At 37.6% G+C, this 18,346-nt stretch overlaps 1 protein-coding gene across 6 annotated transcripts in view; it reads left to right on the forward strand.

The window, feature by feature from the left end:
• wdfy4 (WDFY family member 4) overlaps window positions 1-18,346 on the forward strand; it is a 142,274-nt gene that overhangs the window by 115,210 nt on the left and 8,718 nt on the right. For all 6 annotated transcript variants that reach the window (XM_061910252.1, XM_061910250.1, XM_061910254.1 and 3 more), the window contains 9 exons: window positions 2,094-2,136; window positions 2,461-2,580; window positions 9,825-9,948; window positions 10,030-10,139; window positions 11,028-11,178; window positions 14,396-14,487; window positions 15,409-15,618; window positions 15,697-15,817; window positions 17,280-17,437. In XM_061910252.1, the coding sequence (XP_061766236.1) occupies window positions 2,094-2,136; window positions 2,461-2,580; window positions 9,825-9,948; window positions 10,030-10,139; window positions 11,028-11,178; window positions 14,396-14,487; window positions 15,409-15,618; window positions 15,697-15,817; window positions 17,280-17,437 (1,129 nt within the window). The remainder of the gene's footprint in view (window positions 1-2,093; window positions 2,137-2,460; window positions 2,581-9,824; window positions 9,949-10,029; window positions 10,140-11,027; window positions 11,179-14,395; window positions 14,488-15,408; window positions 15,619-15,696; window positions 15,818-17,279; window positions 17,438-18,346) is intronic.

An 18,346-nucleotide genomic window follows, 5' to 3' on the forward strand; every position in this document is an offset into this window, starting at 1 on the left:
GAATTCTGATTGAATAAAAAAATTATATAAACTAAAAACAACAGCGCTGGAAGGAGCATAGTATAACATGAAGAGAATACGAATAATTTTAGATATTTAGGGAAAGTAAATTAAAAGTTACTTTTATCTTTAATTATGATCATGAGTTCTGGTTATGTTAGGTCAGCAGAGAAGGCCTTGCTGGCCCTGACGGCACACCACTGCCGGAATCAGAATCAGAAATAGTTTATTAATCCCCGAGGGGAAATTACAATTTTCAGCACAATCCCATTCAAGATCCGACAAACATTACAGGGAGACAGAACAGAATCGCTGACGGGTCTGCCAACTTTCGGCTCCCCTTACAAAAAAGGTGACATACAGGTAAACAATAGGAGGGGGGGAGGGAAAAAATTGGTCTAAGCCTGGGCCCCTGGAGAGGAGGTCCAGGCTGAGGATATTTGATTAGTATTAGAACCGGCCCGGAGGCCACAGCCGCCTGCTGCTGTTTTGCACGCACCAATACTCCATCAGTGTTGGCGCTAGGAATTTACAAAATGGGGTCCCAGGGACCCCATCGTGTCATAAAATTCGGGTCCCAATTTTTTGTAGCCGTTTTAAAAAAAAAAAAAAAAGACACATGTATGCATTATCCTGGTAGAGCTCCCATTCTACATTGTGTTTTCCAAAAAGGTTGTCATAAATGTTACTTAACGTTACTACTAAAATAATACAAAAGAAAACATTTTTTATGCATATGTAAATTTATTAATGAAAGGGGGGTTAGTGCGTCTGCCTCACAATAGAAAAGTCCTGGGTTTGATCCTGCGCTCGGAATCTCTGTGTGTGGAGTTTGCATGTTCTCCCCGTGCAGTGGGTTCCCTCCGGGTACTCCGGCTTCCTCCCACCTCTAAGGACATGCACCTGGGGATAGGTTGATTGGCAACACTAAATTGGCCCTAGTGTGTGAATGTGAGTGTGAATGTTGTCTGTCTATCTGTGTTGGCCCTGCGATGAGGTGGCGACTTGTCAAGGTTGACCCCGCCTACCGCCCGAATGCAGCTGTGATAGGCTCCAGCGACCCTGAATGGGACAAGCTGTATAAAATAGATGGATGTGAATTTATTCAGTAATAAATATCCATTCACTTTCTTCTTTCCTTCATGGAACTACACTTAACTGCTGCTGGTATTGTTTTTCTATGTTTTTATTATAATATTTTCAGAATGTGTTTTTTCTATTTTTGGCCATAGTAAGACAAAGAAAACAAACTGAAGTTGTTTTTAGTTTTAATGCCATGATTTTAATAGTCCGGCCAGCGTGTGAACAGATTTTCCTCCATGCGGCCCCTGAGCTAAAATGAATTTGACACCCCTGCACTAGAGCATTCCTACATATAATTATTAGGTCAGTCATAATACCTACACAAATCACATTCACAGATAAGTTAAAAAAAAAAGATATTCATTAATACATATGAATATTCCTTCATTTTACAGCAGTTTTGTCCTTAGTGTGACTAAGAGCCATTTGTGTTCTATGCTTGTCTTGTATTGGTCTTTAGCCCAATCCAAATGTAGCAGAATTTGGAAATTTTAAAACAATGAAAAATGTAAAATATTGATGCGAATAACACAAAGCTTACAATTGGGCTCATTATTTGATAATTTAGTACTGCTTAACACAAATATTGTGTCAATATGAAGACAATGTAACGTACATCGATAAACATGAATTGATATGCAAAAATGCAATGTATTTATCTGTACAGTACTCTATTTATTTAGATCTGCACCTTATTGCTCTTTTATCCTACACTACAACCTAATGCAACAACATTTCGTTCCTATCTGTACTGTAAAGTTCAAATTTAAATGACAATAAAAGGAAGTCTAATATTGAATATGAATAGTGTTATAAAGTCTAAATTTGAATGGTTTTTTTATAAATATGTGTTCAGTCTTCGGATGCTCCAATGTTTGTGTTCAAATAAGTCTCATAATTACTAAATTCTGCTGGGTCACTTCTCTTATGTTACAATTAAACTTATGTTGAATGGCAAAAATTTTAGGGACTGATGGAATTTCAAGGTGTTTGTTTTTCATGTCCACCAGGAAGACTCCTGTGGTTGAGAAGACAACCCTAGTTAAATGGCAGGTAAGAAAATACTTATGGCTCATCATCATCTGTTGTGTTATCATGTACAGTAATGTTTCCATGTCAATTCTATTCTTTCAAATTGGCAATGCATTTTCTGTATTACTGCTATCACACAAAAAAGTGAAGTAACGTTATTGCTGCAGTTCAGTATTGTTATTTTAACACCATCTGTCGTAGTGGTTTGTGCAGCCCTTTGAGACACTAGTGATTTAGGGCTATATAAGTAAACATTGATTGATTGATTGATCTCTATATTAATCTAAGGTTGACCAATGCAGTGTTTTGGTCATTTCTTTTGTGTACATTTTCTTATTCTTGCAGAAAGGGGAGATCAGCAATTTTGAATACTTGATGCATCTGAATACTCTTGCTCGGAGGACATACAACGACCTCATGCAGTATCCAGTTTTCCCCTGGATCCTAGCTGACTACAAATCAGAGGTAGGATACCTTTTAGATTGATGTACAGCAGGGGTCACCAACCTTTTTGAAGCCAAGAGCTACTTCTTGGGTACTGATTAATGCGAAGGGCTACCAGTTTGATACACACTTAAATAAATTGCCAGAAATAGCCAATTAGCTCAATTTACCTTTTAACTCTGTTATTATTAATAATTAATGATATTTATCTTTGTGGAAACACTGATCATCTTAATGATTTCTCACAATAAATAGACATAGGAACAGATAAATATATATATTAAAAAAAAGGGTATTTTTGTCTGTCATTCCGCCGTACATTTTTTTTCCCTTCTACAGAAGGTTTTTTGTAGAGAATAGATGATGAAAAAACACTTAATTGAACGGGTTAAAAGAGGAGAAAACACGAAAAAAAGGAAACATTTAATTTTTAAATATAGTTTATCTTCAATTTAGACTCTTTAAAATTCAAAATTCAACTGAAAAAAAGAAAAGAAAAACTAGCTAATTCGAATCTTTTTGAAAAAATTTAAAAAATAATTTATGAAACATCATTAGTAATTTTTTTTTTTTTTTTAATATATATATATATTTTTTTTAAATCAACAAAAAAACACACAAGATACACTTTCCATCAGTGCATCAACCCCCCAAAGAAAACCCCTCCCTCCCCCAATCACACCCAGCCACACCCACTCACACAAAAAAGGGTTGTTTCTTTCTGCTACCAAAATGCTGGTTCCCACAATATGTATAACACAGTCTGCAAGGGACTGTAATTTTTAGTAATTTTTCCTGATTAAGATTTTTTTTAGAACTGTGATGACATGTTTTAAATAGGTTGAAATCCAATCTGCACTTTGTTAGAATATATAACAAATTGGACCAGGCTATATTTCTAACAAAGACAAATATTTTTTTCTTCTAGATTTTCCAGAACAAAAATTTTAAAAGAAATTCAAAAGACTTTGAAATAAGATTTAAATTTGATTCTACAGATTTTCTAAATTCACCAGAATATTTTTTTTTAATTTTGATCATAATAACTTTGAATAAATATTTCACAAATATTCTTCGTCGAAAAAACAGAAGCTAAAATGAAGAATTAAATTAAAATGTATTTATTGTTCTTTACAATAATAAAAAAAAAAATTACTTGAACAATGATTTAAATTGTAAGGAAAGAAGAGGAAGGAATTTTTAAAGGTATATGTGTTTAAAAATCCTAAAATCATTTTTAAGGTTGTATTTTTTTCTCTAAAATTGTTTTTCTGAAAGTTATAAGAAGCAAAGTAAAAAAATAAATGATTTAAAGAAGTGAAGACCAAGTCTTTAAAATATTTTCTTGGATTTTCAAATTCTATTTGAGTTTTGTCTCCCTTAGAATTAAAAATGTCAAGCAAAGCGAGACCAGCTTGCTAGTAAATAAAAAAAAAATAGAGGCAGCTCACTGGTAAGTGCTGCTATTTGAGCTATTTTTAGAACAGGCCAGCGGGCGACTCATCTGGTCCTTACGGGCTACCTGGTGCCCGAGGTCAACGTGTTGGTGACCTCTGATGTACAGTATCTCACAAAAGTGAGAACACACCCCTCTCAGTGGCCTTGTGGTTAAAGTGTCTGCCCTGAGATCGGTAGGTTGGTAGTTCTAACCCCGGCCGAGTCCTACCAAAGACTATAAAAAAATGGGACCCATTACCTCCCTGTTTGGCACTCAGCATCAAGGGTTGGAATTGGGGGTTAAATCCCCATAAATGGTTCCCCGGCGCAGCACCGTTGCTGCCCACTGCTCCCCTCACTTCCCAGGGGGTGATCAAGGTGATGGGTCAAAGGCAGAGGACAAATTTTACCACACCTAGTGTGTGTGTGACAATCATTGTTAATTTAACTTAACTTAACTCACAATACAGCAAGTGCTTGGAAAACAGTATATATTTACTATCTTCTAAAAATTACTCAACACACAACATCATAGTCTAAGTAGCTGGAATAACATGATTGCACATAATTATGAAGAAGTCCAAATTGTGGGAATGTTTAGTATAGTGTGAGCAACCGAAGGGATGGGGTAGTGGGTAGGAGGGGGTCTAACTACCTACACCATCCTATCAAACATGCAAAATGGTTTGCTCCTCCTGAATAGCAGCAAACTTAACTTTGAACACTTCACTCAACACAGATGTCTAAATTGTCATCAAAGCTCACCTTTGAACATTCACACACAGCACTAGCATTTTGGAACAAGGGAGAAGTGATGGAAGAAGGATAATGAATGCATTGGAGAAAGTTATGTACACGTTTCACTTTTGCATCTCATTGCACATAACTGTGGTGAGTTCAAAGACCCTTGATTAAATTTATAAACAGATGTGTCCCTAAATTATAAAACACAGGGAGATCTAACTCACAGGAGATGCACTATTTATAATACTATTGATAATATAATCATATTAATGATGTATTAATATGATTTCTATTATCCGCTGATGATAAATCTTATGCGTATCGGCTAATTTCTACTCTACAGTCTAAAGCAGTGGTTCTCAACCTTTTTTCAGTGCTCCTGTGAATTTTTTTTTATTCAAGTACCCCCTTATCAGAGCAAAGCATTTTTGGTTGAAAAAAAGAGATAAAGAAGTAAAATACAGCACTATGTCATCAGTTTTTGATTTTTTAAATTGTATAACTGTGCAAAATATTGCTCATTTGTAGTGGTATTTCTTGAACTATTTGGAAAAAAAGATGTACATATAACTAAAAACTTGTTGAAAAATAAACAAGTGATTCAATTATAAATAAAGATTTCTACGCGTAAAAGTAATCATCAACTTAAAGTGCCCTCTTTGGGGATTGTAATAGAGATCCATCTGGATTCATCGACTTAATTCTAAACATTTCTTCACAAAAAAAGAAATCTTTAACATCAATATTTATGGAACATGTCCACAAAAAAAAATCTAGCTGTCAACACTGAATATTGCATTGTTGCATTTCTTTCCACAGTTTATGAACTTACATTCATATTTTGTTGAAGTATTATTCAATAAATATATTTATAAAGAATTTTTGAAATGTTGTTATTTTTAGAATTTTTAAAAAAATCTCACGTACCCCTTGGCATGCCTTCAAGTACCCCCAGGGGTACGCGTACCCCCATTTGAGAACCACTGGTCTAAAGTAAAGGGAAACTTGACATATTTATAGTCATATTTAAGTAAATAACTACAGATTATACAATTATTTAATATGTACTTAATATTAATATTCTGGCCAGTTTATATTGAATTTGTTGGCACTTTTTTGTAAAAAAAAAAAAAAAGAGGGCCTTATCTACTGTAGATAATGTATGTTCTAGATGTGTTAATCACCTCTTCAAAAGATAAAAACCTAATGAAAGTTTTTACATGTGTTTTAAAAAGATGGTTTTCACCAAATTAACGCAGCAATTAGTTTTTTAGTGCATTTAAACATAGCAAGTGTGTGTGTATGGAACAGTGATGTTGGGTTTAGGGTGAAATGTTGGACCCTTCATGAGTTTTGTGTACAGGTGTATGGGGCTCCAGAATATAGTGCTACGCTGCTGTTAACACCATTGTTATAGTACTGCTTTGTTCCTCTGGGGCAGGGGTGCCCACACTTTTTCTGCAGGCGAGCTACTTTTCAATTGACCAACTCGAGGGGATCTACCTCATTTATATATATCATTTATATTTATTTATTTATGAAAGAGACATTTTTGTAAACAAGTTAAATGTGTTTAATGATAATACAAGCATGTGTAACACATATAGATGTCTTTCTTTCACGAAGACAAGAATATAAGTTGGTGTATTACCTGATTCTGATTATTTGCATTGATTGGAATCAGACAGTAATGATGATAACGCCCACATTTTCAAATGGAGGAGAAAAAAAGTTGTCCTTTCTGTACAATACCACATGAAAGTGGTTGGTTTTTGGCTTCTAATTCATCCAGCTTCCATACACTTTACAAGAAAAACATTGGCGGCAAATTCCGTAGCTTGCTTGATTGACATTCACGGCACCCGAGGGTCTTGTGAGATGACGCTGGCTGCTGCCAGTTCATTATTATGAAAAAATGACAGAGAGGAAGGCGAGAAACACTTTTTATTTCAAAAGACTTTCGCGCCGTCCCTTCCGTCAAAACTCTAAAGGCCGACTGCACATTTCCTATCTTCACAATAAAAGCCCTGCTTCACGCTGCCTGCGCTAACAAAATAAGAGTCTCGGAAAGCTGGCGTGCACAAATGATGTGCACGCCAGCTTTCTGAGGGATCGCTTGTGCACGCCAGTTTTCCGAGACTCTGTATTTAGTTAGCGCAGGCAGCATGAAGCAGGGCTTTTATTGTGAAGATAGGAAATGTGCAGTCGGCCTTTAGAGTTTTGACGGAAGGTACGGCGCGAGAGTCTGTTGAAATAAAAAGTGTTTCTCGCCTTCCTCTCGGTCATATTTTCATAATAATGATCCTGCAGCAGCCAGCGTCATCTCACAAGACCCTCCGGTACCGTGAATGTCATTTAAGTGACGTCTTGGTGAAGATTGATGATCACTAATTTTTAGGTCTATTTTTTTTAAAAGCCTGGCTGGAGATCGACTGACACACCCGCCGCGGTCAACTGGTAGCTCGTGATCGACGTAATGGGCACACCTGCTCTGGGGCATGGGGAATTCACCAGAGACACACACTTTGAAAAATGTTCCTTACTTTATGACAACATCAAAGGGCTGGTAGATGAATGTCCAGTGCCACACTTGTGCAGCCCTCGGTAATAATGCTACCCATCACCATTCTTGACTGTAGACAAGATACACTTATCTTGGTACTAACTTGTGTTGCCAGTTATCTAAACAGTGCATGTCTGTTGAATTATTTGTATGTATGTATGGGAAATGTATAGGAAATCTATACAGTTATACGACCTATCCATTGAGCAACCTGACTGGCGGCGGAACCCACCATCCTCCCTTCATGACAAGCAGTGACCTAAATTGGTCATCGCTACATACAGAGTGAAAAAAAGTTCAAAGCCTATTTTTTAACAATTTGATTATTATAGTTAACAACTAAAAATCCCAAATTCAGTATCCCATAAAATTTAAAAAAACATCAAAGTTCAATATTGTAGACTATGGTTTCCCTATCTAATCATATAATTAATTTAAAAAAACTTAGGAGTTTTATTGGTCTATTTTTCTTATTCGGAACCTTAGAAATAATCTCATCTTTCTTACTAAATGTTTGTTTTTATCAATTTTGCCTTTACTGCATGGAATTACATATCTTTTAAACGTTATTACCTGGTCATGCAAAACGTATTATACTTTAATATAGTTCAAACATTTTTTGCTAGAATAAATATAAATACCTAAATATCTGCTAGCCACCTTATTTTATGATTTCTCACTTTTGTCCAGGCCACCTACTCAGTGGCCTAGTGGTGAGAGTGTCTGTCCTGAGATCGGTAGGTTGTGGGTTCAAACCCCGGCCAAGTCATACCAAAGACTATAAAAATGTGACCCATTACCTCCCTGCTTGGCACTCAGCATCAAGGGTTGGAATTGGGGGCTAAATCACCAAAAATGATTCCCAGGCGCGGCACTGCCCTCTGCTCCCCTCACCTCCCAGGGGGTGAACAAGGGGATGGGTCAAATGCAGAGGACAAATTTCTCCACACCTAGTGTGTGAAAATCATTGGTATTTTAAAGGCATACTGAAACCCACTACTACCCACCACGCAGTCTGATAGTTTATATATCAATGATGAAATATTAACATTGCAACACATGCCAATACGGCCTTTTTAGTTTACTAAATTGCAATTTTAAATTTCCCGGGAGTTTCGTCTTGAAAACGTCGTGTAATGATGACGTGTATGCAAGATGTCACGGGTTGTAAGGAAATATGAGCGCTGCGCACACACACAGCTAAAAGTCGTCTGCTTTAACCGCATAATTACACAGTATTTTGGAGATCTGTGTTGCTGAATCCTTCTCAATTTGTTCAATTAATATTGGAGAAGTCAAAGTAGAAAGATGGAGTTGGGAAGCTTCAGCCTTTAGCCACACAAACACACGGTGATTCCTTGTTTAAAATTCCTGGAGGTGAAACTTTACTATGGATCAGAGCGCGGTCAAGTAAACATGAATCCCGACGGAATGTCAACCAGCAGGTTTCGGTGAGAAAATTGTGGTAAAAAGTCACTTCTTACCGGATATCAGCTGAGCTTGTGCCGTCCATAGCTGCCGTCGACTCCCCTGAGACACTGCGCGTCAACACACCCGTAGAGACACACCTCCGACTATCAGGTACTATTAAACTCACTAAAACACTAGCAACACAATAGAAAGATAAGGGATTTCCCCGAATTATCCTAGTAAATGTGTCTAAAAACATCGGAATCCATCCCAATGCAATCGCGTTTTTTTTTTTTCTTTTTTTTTTTTCTTTTTTTTTTTTCTAGTCCGTCGCTATCAATATCCTCAAACACAAATCTTTCATCCTCGCTCAAATTAATGGGGAAATTGTCGTTTTCTCGGTCCGAATAGCTCTTTTTGTTGGAGGCTCCCATTAAAATAAATGTGAATATGTGAGGAGCCATCAACATGTGACGTTATCGTCTGCGACTTCCGGTAGAGGCAGGGCTTTTCTCTTAGCACTGAAAGTTGCCAACATTATCATGGATGTTCTCTACTAAATCCTTTCAGTAAAAACATGGCAATATTGCGAAATGATCAAGTACAACACATAGAATGGACCTGCTACCCCCGTTTACATAAAAAAATCTAATTTCAGTAGGTCTTTAACTTTAACTTTGTGTAATATTATCATGAGGTGATTATACATTTTTTTACATTAACTGTTAAAAGCGTCCTTCTGAAGACAGCTATAACCGAGATGTGGCCATTAATAACAAGTTAGACACCCCTGCTCCAATCTATTGAGTAGGCGTGTAGGACTACAGTATCTTGCAAAAGACTCATAACTGCCAATGAGTGTTTATACATTTAGAAGACATGACTCGTTCGCAAATGTCACATCTTCACCAGGCAAAGACCCACTGAAAACAGGGCAATGGACTAAACAAATGCGAAACAATGCTCCAATCCAAGTTTAATTTCTATAGTATTGTTGTCCCTTGAGAAGATATAATGAGAAGTTTTGCTGCATTATGAGTGATGTACTCTACTGTAACATCACATTGACTACAACGTCCCATACAAATGAATATGTGTCTTACCCAAACAGTCACTGGACCTGTCAGATCCTCAAATATTCCGTGATCTGTCGAAACCAATGGGCGCTCAGTCGGAAAAAAGAAAGCAGATGTTCATCCAGAGATATGAAGAAGTGGAGAACATTGAGGATGAAGGTATCTATCCAGCATGCTAATTTTCATCCCTCTGCTTTTGTTTTATTACAGTGTATCTTTTTTAAAATGTTTTTTTTATAGGAGATATGTCAGCACGATGCCACTATTGTACTCACTACTCCTCAGCAATTATCGTGGCCTCTTTCCTTGTTCGCATGGAGCCATTTTCTCACACCTTCCAGGCACTGCAGGTGAAACAAAATGTATTAATATTCAATCCACAAAATAGCAAGTATAAACAACTTTCATCTTTGATTCAGTGAGTTGTACATCATCATTTACTGCATGATTATTTTTATAATCAAAATAGAAATTACTGCCTTTTTTCCATTTTAACCAAGTGCAACACTACTAAAAGAAAAACATGCTTCAGGTGTGAACAACTCTTTGTGAGTGATTAGAATGATTGCAATTAATATTAACTAGACTCATTATAAACATAATGCATAAAAGTCAGCTCACACAAACAAATGCTTGCCAATTATAGTAAACTGAAGCAACCAGAGTTTTCCTTATTTAGGGGGGAGGAAAACATTTTTACAATAATAATATTTACGTCTTACTATAATGTAATCCTATTACTCTGCATCTTGTACCAACCCTTTCACTTTTTTGTCTTGGTTTGAAAACGCATTATAGTGCGATTTCAATATATATGCAAATAATGGCAGGAGGCATCTTAAATCAGCTCGTACGGATAGCCATTGCTGTGGCAAATTTCCAGTACAGCGTCCAATTGATTGTAATGAAAAGGCATGCATATTTGATAGTCAGAATAAAGCAATAAAGATGTTAGTCTGGTGAATTATTGTGCCTTTTTGTCTGCTGAAGCGCAATGTTGTAATATCCATAACAGGATTTACATCTTTAACCAGGTTTATCAATATATAAGCTAGTTGTATTCATTGCAATAAGTGTTTTACTCTAAATTACATTCTCTCTCATGAGATTTTCATCAGAGATTATAGGAATTTATGGAAGGATGAAATGCTTCCGTGTGTTTCACTGCTCTGACTACTGTAGTAATGTAACATTACATCACTTTTTCACCGTATCTGTGTCTCTTTCTCTCATTCTAGGGAGGACTTGATATCCCGGAGCGTATGTTTTATAGTGTAAACAAAGAGTGGGAGTCTGCCTCCTGTGACAACATGAGTGATGTCAGAGAGCTGATTCCTGAGTTTTTCTACCTGCCAGACTTCCTGCTTAACTCCAACCACATGCAGCTGGGTCAGCCTCCAAGACTCATAATTCTCTACATCTTTGAATCAAGCTAAGGCTGCGTTCGCACCAAAAACGACACTTTAGGCCTGATCTACTAATCTAAATAGCACGTGCAAACTAAAATGACATGTGCTATTAGTGGGCGTGTTGTGTGTGATTTACAAAATCTTTGTGTACAATTGATAACTTGTGCAGACCACCTTATTTAAATGAGATTGATGATGCTGATTTCACCATGGAGACACTCATTTACCTCCACATTGACATTGGCATGTTTCTCCTTCCTGTGGCTTTTTGCTATGTACTGAAACATGCAGCGGACATGTACCACTTTTTATGGGCATTTTTGAAGTAGTCCTGCAGTGCAGACATAACGTAACCCACTTTATAGCGTGCTGAAGCTGCGCACATTGGTAGATGCTGGCACGAATTGGTAGCTTGTGCCGCAAGGTTCCGGATGCAAGAAAATGCATATTGCAATACGTTTTTATCATATGTATGAAAATACGCCAGCAAATACCAAAACCCATCATTATGTAATTAATGGTTTTATCAGCCCCTTATGTCATCCAGCCAATGCAGTGCTATTACATTCTTTCTCACAGCTTTTTTCTGCACTTTTTGCGATGTAGTAAAACATGCAGCAGACATGTACCACTTTTTATGGGCATTTTTGAAGTAGTCCCGCAGAGTTGACATAACGTAACCCACTTTATAGCGTGCTGAAGGGGCGCACACTGGGAGATACTGGCACGGATTGGGAGTTTGTGCCGGAAAGTTCCGGACGCAAGAAAATGCATATTGCAATACGTTTTTATCATATGTATGAAAATACGCCAGCAAATACCAAAACCCATCATTGTGTAATTGATGGTTTAATCAGCCCCTTATGCCATCCAGCCACTGCAGTGCGATTACATCCTTTCTCACAGCTTTTTTCTGCGCTTTTTGCTATGTACTAAAACATGCAGCGGACATGTACCACTTTTTATGGGCATTTTTGAAGTAGCCCTGCAGAGCAGACATAACATAGCCCACTTTATAGCGTGCTGAAGGAGCGCACACTGGGAGATACTGGCACGGATTGGGAGTTTGTGCCGGAAAGTTCCGAACGCAAGAAAATGCATATTGCAATACGTTTTTATCATATGTATGAAAATACGCCAGCAAATACCAAAACCCATCATTATGTAATTGATGGTTTAATCAGCCCCTTATGTCATCCAGCCACTGCAGTGCGATTACATCCTTTCTCACAGCTTTTTTCTGCGCAACTGTGTCTTTGCACATCCTTTTTCGACGTACTAAATTTAGATGCAAAACAGCAGTTGCAGAACAGTTATTGCCTTGATAATTCACACTGCTTGTGCTAAATAATTGTATGTGCATTTTCTCCTCCCAGTATTGTATCCATGTTCATGGAGAGACAAGCTAAATGGATTGCGCTGCTTTATTTTCTCACCTAAAAGACACAGGCTTTATAGATCAGCTTTGTGTGTGCTATCAAGTTTGCACGTCTTTTAATACACGCAAACCTTTAGTAGATCAGGCCTTTAGTACACACTTTTATGCAGTTTACTTAGCAGTCACACTGGTATTTCTGTCATGAGAACAAATAACGTGCATAAAGTAAAGACTTGATTGAACAGGTTTTGTGACGTATGTGGCGTAACACAAATATTTTAAACCAAAATTCACAAATCATGTTTGAGCTCAAGTAAAACAAATCACACCAGAGTTCACCTTATTGGTGTACAGGTGAAACTCAAAAGACCTAAAATATTGCGCAAAAGTTTGTATATTACAAAGAAGTGAAACTAATATAAAGTTAAAAGTACCACTGATAGTCACACACACACACGAGGTGTGGTGAAATTACCCTCTGCCTTTGACCCATCCCCTTGTTCCACCCCCTGGGAGGTGAGGGGAGCAGTGAGCCGCAGCGGTGGCCACGCTCGGGCATCATTTTGGTGATTTAACCCCCAATTCCAACCTTTGATGCTGAGTGCCAAGAAGGGAGGTAATGGGTCCCATTTTTATAGTCTTTGGTTTGAACTCACGACCTACTGATCTCAGGGTGTTACAGTAATACTGTATATTACAGTATGACATAAGATCATAACATGCAACTGAAGATGTTTGAAGCTTTCTCTTGATGCAATTTTGATGATTACGGTTTACAGCTTATGAAAAGCTCAAACTGAAAATCTCAGTAATTTTAGAGTTTTTAGAAACTGTAAGCCATGATCAAGCACAATATTCAAATTGTTTTCAGTATCACCTGTATATCAGGCTTTCGGAACCCGAGGGTCCCTGGTTCAATCCCCACCTAGCACCAACCTCCGTTGTGTCCTGAGCAAGACACTTCACCCTTGCTCCTAATGGGTGCTGGTTAGCGCCTTGCATGGCAGCTCCCTCCATCAGTGTGTGAATGTGTGTGTGAATGGGTAAATGTGGAAGTAGTGTCAAAGCGCTTTGAGTACCTTGAAGGTAGAAAGGCGCTATACAAGTACAACCCATTTATTTATTTATTTATTTATTTATTTAATTCACTCTTGACCAAATTAATTGTACTAGCGGAAGAATCGCATGAGAGTTTCTTTTAACTGAACTAAAAATGACAATTGTGAACGCACCCTAAAGGAGTAATTCCAACCTTCTTCTATGCTTGATGTTCATGTGTATTATACTGTATGCTTGTTTTCATTGTCAACCAGCTATTCCAGACTAGATCTACAGCTATCATCCTGTTTCCTTTCCAGTCTTTCTTAGTTGAAGAAGAATCCTAAACGTAGAGTCTTAATTTCACATCGGTTTTAAAACGCAAGTCCGTTATTACAACAGACAGGCTATATAGTCCATCTTGACTCAAAATACTTCATTTGATTCTTGTAAACATGGAACATGGCATTTAGTGAACCATCACAGTGGTTTGATGTCATTTTAAAAGTTTTAGCAAGAAGTAGTGAGGTGTTGTTGCAATACTGACTGTAGTTATGTTCCGACTGCATTATACATACAGTAACTTCTGGTAATGCAGCGCTTTGCAATGGTTCCTCTTTATAGTTTACGCTATTTATCATCCTAAAATGCAATAGTTTATCTGTGTTGCAGTCACTCTTGGTAAAACTCCCCATGACAGATTGTGCATCGACAAACACTTTAATCTGCACCGTCATTGTTTAAACTGACTTGCTGTCCTCGTCTGCACTTCTGCCTTTAGGCTGCAGGGAGGACGGAACCGCTCTTGGAGATGTGGAACTGCCGGCATGGGCGAAAGATGACCCTCAGGAGTTCATTAGAATCCAACGCGAGGTCAGTGACCTCATACTCACTGACGCTTTCAGCTACTAATTAAATTATGTGGCGTTTTCCCATAAGAGCTATTAAATGCTTTTCAAAACAGACCGTATACAGTGTATAGTAATAGTGTTGCTTGCAATAATCTCGAATCATATTACAATTACTGTAAATAGTAGAGGTATTTTTCACAATACACACTTATTGTAATGTTGTTGTTTTTTTTTTATAACGGCCAGTTTTCTTGCTTATCAATGAAAACGTGTCTGCAGGACAACAAGCCTATTCAGCAAAACTCAAGGAAGGCCTTTATTTTTCCCACAATGCATCTAGTCTACAAGCTCTCTCTCTTTTCTCAGCTATTCCCTTGTGTAAGCTTATTGGATCATTTTGCGCTTGACTCTCCCTTTTCTCCATCCCGCGGGCATCCCAACTGTTATCACTGCACAATCTACTCGACTACTGCCCACCATTCTCATAAAATTAGTAACTTTTAACGATTTTTTTTCTTCCATACACAAATTAAATCAAGACAATACATCCTCGTTATGAGGTTTTTTTTTTGGTTACTCGAGGGTGGGATTATTAAGAATAGTTGCAAGCGCACAGCAGGTCATTATGTCCCCTTTTTTTTTTTCTTATTAACTCTTCAAAACCAATCTCTGGCTAATTCTGCACAAATCATTCTTTAATGCCAATGTGGTGGCAAGCTCATAACACAACTCTGCAGCGTCTGACTTCTAAATTGACTTTTCAAGGAAATCACGCAGTACCTTTTTTAATTTGATTGCTTGTGGATGTTAAAACCAGTTTCGAGTGTTGCTCAAGTCTCATATTAAAAATTTGAATGTTGGTGTCACAGTTATACCAAACCACTGCATACGTTTGTGTTGACTAGTGATCGACTGTTGACTCAGTTTTTTTTTTTAATTACAGGCTTTGGAAAGTGACTACGTGAGTTCACACCTCCACTTGTGGATTGACCTGATTTTCGGGTACCGGCAACAAGGCCCCGCTGCTGTTGAAAGCATCAACACCTTCCATCCTTACTTTTACGGCCAAAGAGGCCATCAGTATGTGAAAGACCCCCTCATCAAAAGCACAATTTTGGGCTATGTTAGCAACTTTGGGCAGATTCCCAAACAGGTAAAAAATAAAAAACAAAAAACCTGTTTCCAAACAATTTTGAATAAATTAGAAAATAATGTTTTGTTTATGCTCCAGCTCTTTATCAAACCTCATCCGCCTCGTTGTGGCACAAAGAAAGATGTTGCTTCACCACCTCATCCGATGCCTTTTTTCTTCAATCTGAACAAACTCAAGATGGCAGCCCAACCATTCAGAGGTACATTTTGATGCTAAAAACAGCATTCAAAAACAAATGTTTAGTTCAATTTCCTCTCACTTAAAATTCCATATCATAAAAAGACCCACACTTGTGGAAGTGTGACAGGGAATGCGGTCCTGATTGTTTATTCAGAAAGAAAAGTTGCTCTACAAACAGAAAGACTTGCGGTCCCAAACAATCAGATGAAAGCTAAAGAGAAACTTCAGGCTCAACATGAAAATATCAGGAAGCATACTTCCAAATCAACAATAGAATGGCGTCCCTTGAAGGCAAAATTAGAGCCCAGACCTAAATTGCACGGAAAATCAACATAAAGAGACCTAGAGAGGGTTGATGTATTCACTGTCCGACAGGTTCAGAGCGCTTTTCAAGGTAAACTGAATGATATGCAATAATTTAACACTGTGCTCATTTACGTAACCTGCTCATTACACTTCATTAGAATAGCTCAGGTTTTAATTCACTTTATGGCCTAAAGTTATTCATTTTATTAGGTTATTCATCATATTTTAACATAGTATCAGCAAGTGTAAAGGGAAACATTGACTCCAATAATATAGTTACAATCCAGGAAAAAAAAATGCATGCAATTATTGTCATCTCCAACTGCCACCACTTTGTGTGTGTGTCCCCCCCCCCTTTTATTTTATCTCACACCATTTGACGCCAATTATTATATACAAGATGTGTCCCGGTCTTGGGGGGATCGTTGGAACAGCGCAAGAGCATCCATATTTTAATTTGCACTATGGACGGAGAGGAAGGCGCTATCTGTTCAAACTACAATATGGAGATGACTCTTTTGCTGAGCTCTACTTAATAATCGGAATATCCCTACAGGCCCACTGAGGGAGAGGAGATGAAGCCGCAAATGCTCAGGGAGAGATTCCTGCATATTACCTTTCATATTAAATCTTAGAGTGTCTGATCTGATCAATAAGCAGATAGAGATGAATAGGTGGAGGAATGCCTGGACTCACGCAGAATTTACTTCTTTCTGGGGACTTTAGAAAGCAAATCTGGTGACAGGGTGTAATGATTTGTTCTTCTTCCTGCACAGATAGCTCAATTACAAGAACAATTACAGCCGCTCTTTGTCTCTCTGACTGCACACACAGCGAGACACTCTTACACTCAACTTTTGAATCAGGTGTCCCCCAAGGATATTTACTGTTTCTGGTTTATCTGGAAATTGCTGCCCTAATTGTCCTGTTTTCTGTTGTTTATTTAATGACATGCTATACAAAGGTACCTAACCCATTAATCTGATTTGTTTCTTTATAGACCATTAATACAATATTTACATATTTTGAGCCAGAGTAAGCATAGTATGTGTATATTTTGTTTAAATAGTCCTTAATTAATAGATTACAACATTTAGGAAACATGTTGGTGCTTTTGTGGGTGCCCCACTTGCAGTCACAAATTGTGTAATACACACTCAATGATCTTTCGACAGAGTTGCCAAGAGGTCCAGTCGGTCAAATAATGTGTCTGGAGAAAGAAGTGCTCGTTCTAGAGAGAAACCGACTCCTCCTGTCAACTTCGCTGAGCTGCTACTTCAGCTGGGGTTTCCCTGACAACAGCTGCACTTTTGGAAATTACGCCACTGACAAGGTTAGTGTAGCCATTGCCTTTACTAGTACGTTTTTGAAATGTAGTCACCAAGGGCACATGCAAAGCTCATCTACTAAATGTGCGCACAGAGCATTGCTTCGCTTGAGGGAGCGCAATCCATTTAGTGTGTCTGTCTTCATTAATATGCAGAATATGTGCTGATCATCAGATAGCCCACAATGCTGGTAGGAGAAGATGCAAATATAATTGTTTAGTTTTATTTTTCAAAGGCAAAACTCAACTGCGAGCGCTTTTTTGCGTCTTTATTTAGCACGTCAAAAAAGTATGTACAAATTGACACAGTTACACACACAGCTGTGAGAAAGCAGCACCATACTACATGTACTTGTCAACATATCAAATGTCAAAAATAAAAATATCAGACATATTGTCTGTTCAGCAATATCATTTTATAATTTAATAGCTGCTGGACGACTTAAAGGCTGATTTAAAGGAATTAAATTGATGTTTTTTGTGTCTGCTGGAGGGGGTTTTAATGATGTTTTTTCATATTGAAGATATATTATTAACTTGGGTTGTCAAACGATTACAATTATTTTTCACAATTAATAGCATTTTGTGTATAGTTGACTCAAAATTATCTCGATTAATCGCAGATAGTTGTAATTTTTCGTCATTAATAAGTGTACCTTAGACAGATCATTTTCGGGGGGGACGGGAGGGGGGCGCTTTCCCAGCTGTAATCTGTGATATTTCTACCTGAATAAATGCTTCTGATATTCTGTACATTACTTGTTGTGAAGTTAATGGTCTTCATATTGAGAGAGAATGAACAAGTATTGTGTATCTAGGAGAGAAGTACGGAGGACGATGTGTGTGCACGTAGGAAATATCTGTTGGAATTAGGCTTTTTGTTATCATAAAATTGGCAATAAAAGCTAAAAAGAA

The sequence above is a fragment of the Nerophis ophidion genome, linkage group LG09 (genome assembly GCF_033978795.1).
Source record: "Nerophis ophidion isolate RoL-2023_Sa linkage group LG09, RoL_Noph_v1.0, whole genome shotgun sequence".
Taxonomy (NCBI): Eukaryota; Metazoa; Chordata; class Actinopteri; order Syngnathiformes; family Syngnathidae; genus Nerophis; species Nerophis ophidion.